This window comes from Polypterus senegalus, chromosome 14, assembly GCF_016835505.1.
Source record: "Polypterus senegalus isolate Bchr_013 chromosome 14, ASM1683550v1, whole genome shotgun sequence".
In the NCBI taxonomy this organism is placed as follows: domain Eukaryota; kingdom Metazoa; phylum Chordata; class Cladistia; order Polypteriformes; family Polypteridae; genus Polypterus; species Polypterus senegalus.
The window spans coordinates 127198933-127212260 of NC_053167.1; the positions used below are offsets into that span (position 1 = coordinate 127198933).

The 13328-nt window shown below is 36.1% G+C and overlaps 1 protein-coding gene across 2 annotated transcripts in view; it reads right to left on the reverse strand.

Annotated features, from left to right (window-relative positions):
• The window catches only part of mier1a (mesoderm induction early response 1a, transcriptional regulator), a 71988-nt gene that overhangs the window by 7874 nt on the left and 50786 nt on the right, over positions 1-13328 (reverse strand). For both annotated transcript variants that reach the window (XM_039734888.1, XM_039734889.1), the window contains 2 exons: positions 6812-6963; positions 2511-2592 (listed from right to left, as the gene is read on the reverse strand). In XM_039734888.1, the coding sequence (XP_039590822.1) occupies positions 2511-2592; positions 6812-6963 (234 nt within the window). The remainder of the gene's footprint in view (positions 1-2510; positions 2593-6811; positions 6964-13328) is intronic.

The following is a 13328-nucleotide window of genomic DNA, read 5'->3' on the forward strand; positions in this document are numbered from 1 at the left end:
TGGCCCAATGTATGGTATCGCAAAGTACTGCTTAATTAGAAACGCATGAACAGTATTATTTACGTAGAAAAAAAAAAACAAAGAAAAAAACAAGGACAAGATTGCCATCTACTGGCAAATTATAAAAACACCTGAAACTTAAATTCTTATGTAACTAAAGTCACTCAGATAATATCACAGAGGATTAGCAAAAAGTGTACTGCAAGCACAAAGAGTTAAATTTGTGATGCTCAAAATCAGTTATATAACTCAAAATGAAGGCACAACTATTTTCGTCAAAATATGCAAATATTTCATCACCATTTTTGATGTGGGGGAAGGATACAGCAGCTTGTCATGTAAAGTAGCAACATTAAATGTGCTTTTGTTGCATATAACAGGCTGCAGGATGCACTGACATCTTTCCCCACAATGATGTTCTTTATCTCAGTAACAGACATGTGCTCAAGCATTTCTTCACCCCAAAAAAATGTGAATTTACTTTTAAACAAATGAGCAGGGAGTAAAATTTGCATCAATTGAATGTAACACAATTTTGTACAACACTACTTGTCATCTAAATAAATGAAACCCATTGTACTGGAAACTCAAACTTGAGTGTTTTTGCAGGTGGGTTAGACCAGATGAATGTAACCGGATGAATGCTATGTTATACTGAAGTCAGTGTGGCAAATATCGTGAAACGAGAAACATTATTAATAAAACTAAATGAAACCTTTCATAAGAGATGCAACAGTTTTGAAAATTTCACAGGGAATACTGGAATCACTTCGCAATTGTGCTCCTGATGGGCAATATCCAGCTGTAGACAAGAGCGTGCACCTGGGCTTGATGAATTCAATTACAGATGGAAGAAATCTGAAGCTCTAACATGCTAAAAGCTGGATTTAAAAGCATTAAACTTAAACACATATTGGGTTTAGAACATTTATGCGATTTCATGTTGGATGTTCAGATAAAACTTCATGAATGTGGCTTCCTATAATTGATTTACTAAAGAGCAGTGAAGCTCAATCCCCTAATAAAGTGCACTCTGTCACCTGTATATAGCAAGTTGGGTACCATCTACAAACAGAATTTGCACTGGTAAGTAATATACAGTATAACATTCAGATATATTAACATTTATTAATGCTTGGATATTAAAAGAGATAGAAAAAAACATGCAGCCACTTGTTCTTTTTCATTCCATTTCACACTTTCAAAATGATATCCTAAAAGCAAACACTAAATGGTACGATTAAATTTCATACGTTGTACCAAGTTGAGAAAAATGTACAAGCCAAGATGCCAGAACATGTTTGACGGTACAATTATTAATCAATGGGAGATATAATCCAGTAGATTCTGTGTGTGCACAGGCACCACGATTTAGTATTGAAAAAATCTTGATATTTGGTCTTGTATTTTTGTGTGAAAAAAAGCTACAATTCCACAAGAAGCAAAAGGAGGTACGGTGCTGTCTGAACTCACATTTTAATCTATCACCCAACCGGGTAGGGGCTGCAGGGAAGCTGGAGGCTAACCCAGCATGCATGGGGTGGAAGGAAGGAACAACCTGTGGACAGGGCACCAGCCTACTCGTTCAAAAACAATCTTGGCAGTAAACACTAAACAAATGTTAAAAGTATCCTGCCTTGCACCTGGTCTTCTTAGGATCCGACCACTAAGACCTTGAAGTGGATTAAACACACTTGAGAATGTTAACTTTTTTTATTATTATTATTATTATTCAACTTATCATATTAAGCAGCACAATACCTGAATTCTGTTTTTCCAATTCCAGACTGGAAAGCTTCTGAAAGCATTTTGCACATCATCTCCATGTTCACATGGTGCCAAGGAGATACTCATATTTCCTACCACATCACAAAGATATGCATAATAGATTAACTGAGGACTAAAAGTGACCTTATGAGTGAATGCATCCCACAACAGCCTTGTGCCTTAAGTGTGACTTCTGTATGATCCAGTATAGGCTATGGTGTGCCCTACAGCATTTACTAGAAATCATGGGGTTTGGAAGTAAATCAATAGTAGCAGTACTTTTTCTTATTATTCTTCCTATATAAGTACAGTGCAGAGTGCTTTTTTACTAAACAACTTGGGTTCGTTATAATAGCTTTGTGGGCCATTTTGAAATGGTTTGCTCATACTTTCATTGTTTGATCTCGGTAATACTTTCAGTGGTGATTTTAATGTTTTTGTGCTATTTTACTCCAATTTTAAGTAAATAAGACCTGTTCCCTCAACTGTTTTCCATTAATCTCATTAGTAAGCTACAATTAATATCCTATTAACAAGACCAAGCCAGATCAATAATACTTTTACAAACATGTTTTTTAAAGGATGCAAAATATTGTATAATTATTGTTATCAAAGTCCCAGAAAATAGCGAGATAATTTTTTGCCATTCACACACCCCTAACCAGAATGCACTTAAAAAAATTACATTCAGGAGTTACTGGGTAGGGTCATCTCAGAATGAATTACTCCTCATTGCTACTTACCTCTTGCAGCTTTAACATTAAATCTTAATCTTCTTAGTGCTTCCTCAGCATCAAAATTGCATTTTACCAGTTCATAAAGGGCCTGGAAAAGTAAAACATGCAAAAAATATCAGTCAGGATGAAGAAGAAAAAAGACTGGTGAGCTATTCCTGCTGTCATGAACAAAGACTCCTAGCTTCATTTGCAGGAACCTTGTTTTAGTTTATTGTGAAGGGGGTACTCAGCTGGCAAAAGATTGCCATGAGCAGAGGCATCACCAGGAAGTCAGAGTACTGGACTAAGACTGGCAGCAGACCTCCAAGACAGAGACAGCATCAGAAAGGTCCTGTATAGGCTAGTGTGGGAAGTAGAGGTTTCACTGTGGAGTGTTATGGCATGTAAATATGTAGGGAAACCAGTATGAACATGCAAGAAGTATTCTAAATGAAAGCTAGCAGTAGAAATTACTGGCCCTTTGGCTGAAAACACAATAATAAGGCAATGCAGCAAATGCTAGAGAGGCCAATGCCTCCGACAGCTAGTGGACATTTGATCCTGTGACAGAAACATATGGGTCTATGATGTCCTCTGGGAAACCGTGATGGTGCCTTGTGGACCCATCCCTTATAGCCCTCAGAAGTCGACAGGCGATCCAAAGGGCTAGGAATGTGGGCTGGGAGGCATCCTACATTTAAAAACTTATTCTAAACAACCAGTTAATCTTAGAGAGAGAAATGGGCATCTAAAATTGCACAACTGGACCTCTGGAAAAGACCCAGCAGGATCACGGCAGAGCAGTGTTTCCTAAACTAAGGGTTGTGACCTATTTTGGGTGGCATGATGTCTGAACTTGGGTCATGTTTCGTACAGAATGGGAAAGTGTCAAAAACGGTTTGCAAAATACCTTGCAAAGGGTCACAGCGGGCATGGGGAATCCACCAATTCCCCCACCCCAGACAACAATCTGCTGTGATTCTACAAAGGAAATGGATCCTCAGGATGACACTCTGCAGCAGTGGTCGGTCCCAAAGACACAAAAGAGGCAAAATTGGGTCGCAAAAAAAATGTTTAAGAACCACTACCACAGAACATCTGACATCCCCGTTATGCCAAGGAAGGGGGAGAAAGTATAAAGACACATGTCTGTGAGTACTGTGACATGCAGATTCCTCCCAGAGGAGGCTAGGTATTGTAATCTGTATTTCCACAATAATAATAATTTATTACATTTATATAGCGTTTTTTCTCACACTTCCTGTAGAAAATATTATATGAATAACATTTTAGACATCAAATCAAGGTCAATCATGAAGAATCCACTGCATCCACTGAACAGTGTCATCTCCAGACAGAGGAGTAGCTTCAGTGACAGACTTTTGTCACCGTCCTGCTCCACGGACAGACTGAGGAGATCGTTCCTCCCCAACACTATGCGACTCTTCAATTCCACCCGGGGGAGTAAATGCTAACATTATTCAAAGTTATTGTCTCTTTTTACATGCATTTTTATTACTCTTTAATTAATTTAATTTTTTTTTTAATCAGTATACTGCTGCTGGATTATGGCAATTTCCCTTTGGGATTAATAAAGTATCTATCTATCTATGAATTACTTCCAAAAAAATGGATCATCAGGAAATGGCCGTGAATAGCTACAAAGTAAACAGATAACCATTCATTCATATGGAGAGACTGATCAGGTATGCAGCGTTAATGAAATAGTATGTCCAAAAGGATTCACCACCAAAAAAGAAATGTGATGATTCCGACAAGTTTGTCGTCAGATTAAATTGCCTTTCCAGGAGGGATTGGATTTATGTGAAGATAAGTAAATATTTTGTTTGCATTAATGCACATTCACTAATCAATATGCACACTAATCCCAACACAAATGACACATCTGGTAAAATTAAATGTGTGAGCTGCAGGCAGGAAACTGCTTGTAAATGAAAGGAGTGTAAGGTACCCACTTTGTCTAATCCTAGAGATGAACTGTTTTGAAAAGTTGGACAAGAACATTTTTTGAGTTTCAGATACAAGAATTAAATGTGTGTAGTTCATTGTTTTTTCAGCAGAAAATGTTGAGACATATTGAAAAACATGCTGAAGGCATACCTTTGCAATTTTATTTTCCCAAAACTGTTGTATCTTTCAATGTTTTATATTGAAAATTGAAAGGTATTTGTCAAATTATTGGCATTTATACCACATTTTAGCTCAACTGTATTGCAAACATGGCTTTACTAGTCATTTCTGACAAGTACAACTTCTGCTGAAAACAAACACCACCTGGGGTAACAGTGCAGTTTAATGCAACAGTCAGATTCACTGAAAAATAGTTAAAAATGGTTTAGACCAGTGTTTCCCAAACTCGGTCCTGGGGACCCCCTGTGGCTGCAGGTTTTTGTTCCAACCAGCTTCTGTTTTTAATTGAACTCCTGGGCTAATTAAGTGATGCATTATTTGCCAAGATCTGTGTTTTGGGAACAATATAGAAATTAGATAACTAAGTTTGCTAAAAAAAAATATTAAAATGTACCAAGCAGTTATATAGGAATAATGTATTTTTTTTTTGTTTTTAACAGTATTTTCATCTTGATTTTCATTCTACTTTTCTAGTTGCTTTAATTGTTTAATTAATCCATTATTTACTCATTAGTGGATCCTGACTCTAAAGTAGTTGCAGACTTTGATTATTCTGTGTTTGCCTGGGTGTCTGCTCTGCTTGTTTGTGTCATTATTAAGATACAACGGAGGGGCAAAAACTGCACAGAGAAAGGGCAAAGTATAATGAAATCAACAAAAGAGAGTTAAGCATTTAAATCTATAGCAAAAGTACAAATATTTATAAATGTCTTATAAATGTAAAGCTCATGCTGCTATACCAGCTAATTAAATGAGATCAGTGTTATCAGGTGTTGCCACTGATTAGGAATCTGGTAGGAACAAAAACCTGCAGCCACAGGGGGTCCCCCAGGACCGAGTTTGGGAAACACTGGTTTAGACCTTAAAAATACAGGAACATAAGCAGCAGGCTTAAATAAGTATAGAGTCACTGCTGTGCCTGAAAGCAATTCCAAACAATGGCTAATTGGATGGACAGTTAGTGAAAGAGAGTGGGATGAAGACTCAGCAGGCTAGAACGTTACAACTCATGGGAAAAAGATAAAAATGGTGCACTTTACCATGGCACTGTCAAGCGGCTTGCCCACTTATTCACCCATTAGATGCACAGTGGTTCTACAGCCATTTAGGAAGACCCAGCGTGGCTTTGTGTTTAATAATTTGCATTAGCTCTGTGCTTCTAATTTCCTACATTTTGTTTAATAAAGGTACCATTTACTTTATTCTGTTATAATGGCATTTGTCTGGCCAAAGACTACCCTGCCAGGTGGTGATCCTTCCATTACAGGCATCTGCAACATTATTCTTTAAGTCACAAGACAACCAAAACTTTTGAATAAGGAGGACACTGACTAAGCATTCATTACACTGGAAGCTTTGCAGAAGATCTGGTGTCCATACTAGCCTTGCCCAGGAAAACAGAACTAACACCACTACTCTAATCTGCTGGTTAGTTTCACAATGGTTTCTATCCTCTCTTAATCAAAACTTCCAAGATAGTTGAAAACTTTCAACAAGGGGTAAATACTCCTAACTTGCGTCTAGAGACCATGCCATTTTTTTACTGAATAGTAAAGATGAGCTCAGATTTACAGTACTGACTATATCTGTGCTACACTAGACTATAAAGTGCTCCAGTGTGTCAAGTCCAAGTAGAAGACGTTTTCTGTAAAAACGCAGATCTTAAGTACCCAAAATGAACACTATCTAATCTTTGGCATCAATTTGATATCCTGTTCATAAAGATAACAAAAGTCAAACGAGATAAGGTATGCCCTTTGTTGGACGTTTAAAGTTATACTATCCTAAGATTTCTTCCTTCAAAGGTTAACCTTGCCAAACTGGTCTAAGAGAATGGTCCAACAAAGAGCAAGCAAAAATTAAGACTCCAATAATTGTTATGTGTAAGTTTAATAAAACCTCACTCAGAACAGTGAAGCTCGAGTCCACTGCTGAAGACAGCTCAGTGACAAGCATCTTATGAACATGACACCCCACTTTGTTTGAGGTGAAAAAGGCCACATGTAGAAGCGATAACTCATGATCCTGAAGCTAAATGGATGGAGTCTGGTACAATCCAATTAGATGAAAGCCAGGCTGAGGGGAATATCAAATGTACAAAAAATTGGTTCCAAGATACATTGTCTTTCTTTATTCACAAATAATATTTATATCCACTGCAATCTTTTAAGATATACCTGTTCATTGTCTTTGATGTGAGATCCTTCAGGAATTGCATCAACACCTTTTTCTTCACCTGTTCGCTTTGATGCTTCAGTCAAAAATTCTACAACCTTTATTTCAGACAGGTTATCTGGATTCCACAGTAACTGGTCATCGTTTTCATACACTACAAGGACAATATTACAGATGTTAAAAATCCTTTAAGATAAAGTGGGAAATTTAAATTTATGAAAATACTTTATATACTGCAGAAGTACAAGGGGCTCAAGAATGACTGACAATCTTGAAAAAAATACTTTTTTTTTTTCTTTCAATACAAAGTCCCAAATAACACTTTAAGCTTCCTGTTTCAACACATTATTAGAAAAAGTGATCACACAAATTACACCATTAGTAAACATTAAACATGGATTTTCAGCTCAAGTTATACGGTGAGAGTTCAGAAAGAAAACAGACAGTATATAAATTGTATAGTGTGGTTATGTACTGGGGGGGGGTGTCACAAAAACTCCCAATTTCAGATTTATATAGTGCATCCAACCAAGAAGTTGCCATAAAAAAAAAAGAAACAAACTGAAAAAGCTGTATCACTAAATCATTACAACTAAATTACAAATCCAGTAATTAAAAACATCCAGGTATGACATTTTTGATGCACACCATTATTACATTTGTCTCTATTATATAAAAAATCCTGGTACGAGACGAGGCTTTCTCCTGGGACGAGACAAGACTTTTTCAGAGAGATAAAGTCCCGTGAGATGAGACACTGTGCTAAGAGATTTAACCACGGTCCACTCACTTCTCATTCTTGTGAATGCTATTGTAAGACATAGTACCTGTGCTCTCAGCTCTTATAAATTTTTACGTTTTCCTCATTTTAATACAAGACATATAATCTATTTGTTTCCTTCGATGTAGTTCTTTTCTGGACAATAATTTTATACATTCTAGATGAAACGTCAACAACTAAGTGAAGAAGAAAGGGCAGCGCGTCAAAAAGAGTCCCAAAAGTGTTGGAGAGAAAACAATTCAAAAAAGAATAATAATAATCTAAGTGCAAATTCTGAAAATAAGTAATAATCAGCATGGACCAAGTGGAACTGAAAACCTAACAGGTCCAAGTGGGGGCGGAAATAAAAGACAAAGAGTAGAAGACAAAGTAGAACGTCGTAAAGAGGTTCAAAAATGTTGGCTCGATACACATGCAGAGCAGGTTAGAGATTATGAAAGTACTAAAATTCAAAAGTCTCAAAAAATTGATAGTAAAAGATCACATTAGCGCTAACAAACAAATTATTACTTGGTGAAATAACGGAACAGAGAAAAGAGATTGAATATATGGACATAGGTGATATGACAGAAGTATGTAGATAATGTTTGGCTTTGAAGTTTAAGTCGGAGACTTTTAGATCGTCTAATTCATGATGTCATCAGGAAAAAGTAGTGTTTCTTCCCAATGAAGAGGTGGATCCGTGAGAAATAAAAGATTTATTTAGTGAAAGTGAAATCCAAACACTACAGGGAAAATATCTGAATCTACAATAATCTATTCGCGTTCACATCATTCAATGCTCAAAACGTAGATTTACACGATTCAGGACCATATGTCTACCGCCAATAATGGATACAAATCCATACGTCCAAAAGTATCTCAATTTACATGAAATTTATCTGAAAGACACTGACAAAGAAGTTTTCTTGGATTTCCATATGAATCCGAAAGATCAAGTACGCATGTATAATAAACCATATATATAATAAACGTGATGAATTGTAAGCGATAATACTTTTGAAAGACAGAGTTGATATTCCTGTTTATCCAAAAGCATAGCATGATTCGAAGCAAGCGGCAGATCCAGGAAATAACTAGCAAGTAGGGCCCGCACGGGGGTTGGAGAGCATAGCGAGCAGGGGCAAGAGCCCCCTAGTAGTCAAAAAAAAATACAATGGATCACTCCTGCGGTGGGCTGGCACCCTGCCAGGGGTTTGTTTCCTGCCTTGCGCCCTGTGTTGGCTGGGATTAACTCCAGCTCTTGGGGCTGTTATGCTACCACTGATACTGGGGCACTTGTAAGAGGGCAGTGTGCCTAAAAAACAAGTTCAGTCTTTCAGAAAGCTGACACTCCACTCATCACAGGTGGATATTCAGTCATGGAAGTGTGCAACCAAAGCCACTGCTGGGCTACTTCTAGTCTATCAATTAAGAGAATCAGCTCAAAAACCTACATGGTGACCCCATCTAGAACTTCAATATTCCAAGAACAACAAAAAAATGATTAAATGTTTAACTTAATGAATAACACACTTAAGATTATAAAAAATTAAAGAGAGTGTATTAAACTAAACCCACAACATTAGCATTCTGCTAACCCAATAAGCCTGATAAGTAGAATGGTAGATCATTGTTAGGAAAATTTTACTTTCTCATTACCTTAAACACAATTCACAAATAAATGGGATGACTGAAAATGATTAAGGTTTGGAGATGACCATCTCAGTATAACTTAAAATTAATTCAAAACCTGTAATCTGAATTAAATTTATTGTTAGAAATAAACAAGGTTATTCAAATCTTCAACGCCTGTTTAATGTAATATACTCACCAACTAAATCAAACACCCCAGAAATATTATCATTGGATGCAGAAAAAGCATTCGACATGATTGAATGGAAATACCTTTTTACTATATTGGAGAAGTTTGTGTTTGGCCTGAACATTTGTGCATGGATTAAATTACTGTATACTAACCGAGAAGCTTCAGTTTTCGTTAATAACATTTGCTTAGACTACTTTAAACTAGAACGTGGCACAAGACAAGGATGCCCCTTGTCACCGCTGCTGTTTGCAATCGCTATTGAACCACTGGCAATACATTGTCGAAATACTGATCAGATAAAGGGGATTAGCAGAGAAGGACTGGAACAGAAAATCTCATTATATGCAGATGATATGGTACTGTATATTTCGGACCCAGAAAATTCTGTGCCTGCAGTCTTAGCAGCACTCACAGAATTTCAAAAGCTCTCTGGTCTCAGAATTAATCTGAATAAAGTGTACTCTTTCCAGTGAATTCTCAAGCATATAATATTAGACACCCTACCTTTTATCATTGCAGAACAGTTTAAATACCTAGGGGTAAACATCACAAGTAAACATAAAGCTCTTTATCAAAAAAATTCCGTCGTCTGCATGGAAAAAATTAAACAAGACTTGCATAGATGGTCAACCCTTCATCTCACACTAGCTGGAAGAATTAACACTGTTAAGATGAATATTCTTCCTAAGCTCCTTTTTTTATTTCAAAACATCCCAATATACATTAATAAATCATTCTTTAAGCAACTAGATTCAAAAATAACCTAATTTATTTGGAATTCAAAACATCCACGCATCAAAAGAGCGACCCTACAAAGACAAAAGGTGGCATGGCTCTACCTAACTTCCAGTTTTATTACTGGGTGGCAAATATACAGGCGATAAGAACCTGGACACAAATAGAAGAACATACAGGCTTGGACAGAAATAGAAGTAAAATCCTGCAGTACTTCTTTGTATTCCTTGCTCTGCGCTCCAATAAACACACGTTATCGGCAATACACTAATAACCCAATTGTGCTCCACTCACTTAGAATCTGGAACCAATGTAGAAAGCATTTTAAGACGGAGAAGCTTCTATCTGTGGCACCCTGCAAGAGAACCACCTCTTTCAACCTTCGCAAACATACGCAGTTTTTAATATCTGGAAAAAAATTGGAATTAACTTGCTTAGAGATCTTTATATAGACAACGTCTTTGCATCCTATGAACAAATTATATTCCAAATTTAACATTCCAGCTACACATTTCTTTCACTATCTTCAAATCAGGAACTTTGTTAAACAGAACCTTCCAGATTTTCCTCATCTTGCACCCTCATTCACGCCGGAAAAAATATTGCTCAATTTTAAGGAATTAGACTCCATCTCTACAATATATAAAATCATTTTACAATCCCTTCCTTTCAAAGATCCAAGAGGACACTGGGAAAAAGATCTCTCAATTAATATATCAGAAAAGGAGTGGAAAGTAGCAATGCAGAGAATTCACTTGAGCTCCATATGCGCAAAGCATACAATTATACAACTCAAAATTATATATCGAGCACATCTGTCTCAACTAAAACTCTCCAAAATGTTTGCATTTACTACACTCTTGGCACGCAGACTTATTCTGATAAACTGGAAGAACCCAAACTCTCCTCCTTTAAGTCAGTGGGAAACCGATGTGTTATATTATTTGAAATTGGAAAAAATCAAATACTCAGTTAGAGGATCTGTACAGACTTTTTTCAAAACATGGCAGGATCTAATCAGTAATATTTTAAAATAAGTTTATAAAGCACAGAGAATTTATTAACTTAGGTATGTTTACAAACCTTAAATCTTACACCGTTTGGCTAGCTCTCTCTCTCAGGGGTGGGGATCGATCTGTTCTTAACATAATTCTTTTTTTTGTAAAAACTTGATTGCTATGTACGGATTGTAATAAAATTAATAAAATATAAAAAAAAAAAAAGAAATAATCAAGGTTAAAGGGCAAAAGTACTCCTTAAAATACAAATGATCTGAAAACAAATGCTCTTTAAATTATCCATATTAGAAATAATTTATTAGGTACTGTTGCAAAAAATTAAATATTCACCTTTAAAACTCTAATCATATCTAAAGTTATGCTTTTCATCTTGCCTAAATGCTCATTTCGAAAACTGACTTATTTTACACATCACTACTGGAAAACAGGCAGCAAACACAAAGGATGTCCAGTTCCCCTGCAGTTTAATGTCACAGTTCGATGAGAGAAGCCTCACACATATCCATAGTTACACATACAGGATTGTGGAAGAACTGGCAGCTGAAACACAAGACTCAAAGTGGCTGTTTGGCTTGTCTATACTAGAGGTGGCACGTGTTGGTTGCTCTATTTCTTAATACCAAATGAAAAGTTATTCAGTGTTTCAATGCTTTGAAGAAAAAGTGACATCTGCCTTTTAATTTGACATGTAATGTGTTAACAGACACACATAATTACCAAAATGTACTGTTAGTAGGACAAATAAAATGGCATACTGCACTGTTAAATGCAAATCTTCAGATACTGAATTTGTGCCATTTGTTTGGCTTTTGAAGGCAAAACAGGTAATGATAGCTCAAGTAATTTTCTAATCCTGGATTTGTACACGGGCATAAAATGAAATTATGATCACTCACATAAGACAACTTGAAAACATCAAAACAAAGTCTGCTTAACGTAATTCTGAAATAAAGGATTCATATGAAACTGACAAGTTGGATTTCACTCAGGAAGCCTTCCAGTTGGGAGAAATGTTAAAAAAGGGACAGATTTGGACAATTAAAGCATCAAGAGTTTGACATTTAAAATTTGAATTAGTTTGATTTATCAGTTAAATATTACTCTTAATTACATCTTTCTTCCTGTTAATCTACACTCTAGTGTGCTTTTATACTTCATTGGCAGCTAGTTATTACAAATTCATGGCTGTAAATCAAGCATGACTGGCTTAGATTTTTTTGTATTCTTTACATAAATACCTTTTGATAAAGTACATGAGAAATTACACTAACAAGTGACTAGTCCTTGGTCAGAAACACTAAATAACAAAAGAAGAAACACATTTTTTCCTGACTGGATTCAAAGTATTACTTACAGTTATGTTTTAGCAATTATTTTTTAATTAAAAAATACTGAATCTGTGTGTTCTGATATTGGTGGAAGCTGGTAAAATGTTATTGTAGAAAGGGTTTAGACACGGGACACCATAACCTGATTATTCAGAAAAACCCAATTTCTAAAATGACATGTAAATCCTCATTCTGATTAGAGAAATTGGGTTATTGGCCTCTAAGAGACCTGATTAACAGAGGTAGATTCCTCCACAAATAACCCACTTATGTGGCCATGTACACCCCTTTACTGGGTCACCATTAAACATTTTGCAGTCTGCACATGTTACACTCTGTCAGCCCATGTATGTATTTGCTTCGCACATACTTTCAGCAGACACTGGTAGAGGCGTCCACAAAATAAAATTCCAGAGGCAAATATTCAGTTGATTGCATTATTCATTCTCCTGGCTGAAAAAATCTAAATCGCTAAATTTGTGTTAACAAGCTGAACATACAGTGCTACACTCAGCAACACAATCTTGAGGGTAGTGTGGTAAAAAATCAAACTTAATGAGTAACCTAAGATAGTACTTTCACTTCAATGTCGTTATTATTCCAGCAGCACTGGGTGTAACGCAAGAAGCACATATACCGGGTCCTTTGCCAGGCTCAGTCACACAGCAAAGACAAGTCAAACCAAGTTGCAAGCAATCCAGTAACAAAAACCTATAAATAAAGCATCATTTTGACTAACTATATTTATTAAACACAAGAAAATGATTTTAGGTGTCATACATACTTTTTGAGTCAATGTGGCTGATAATGATGCTTAAGCATTTTTTTTATGCAATTTAATGACGTTGG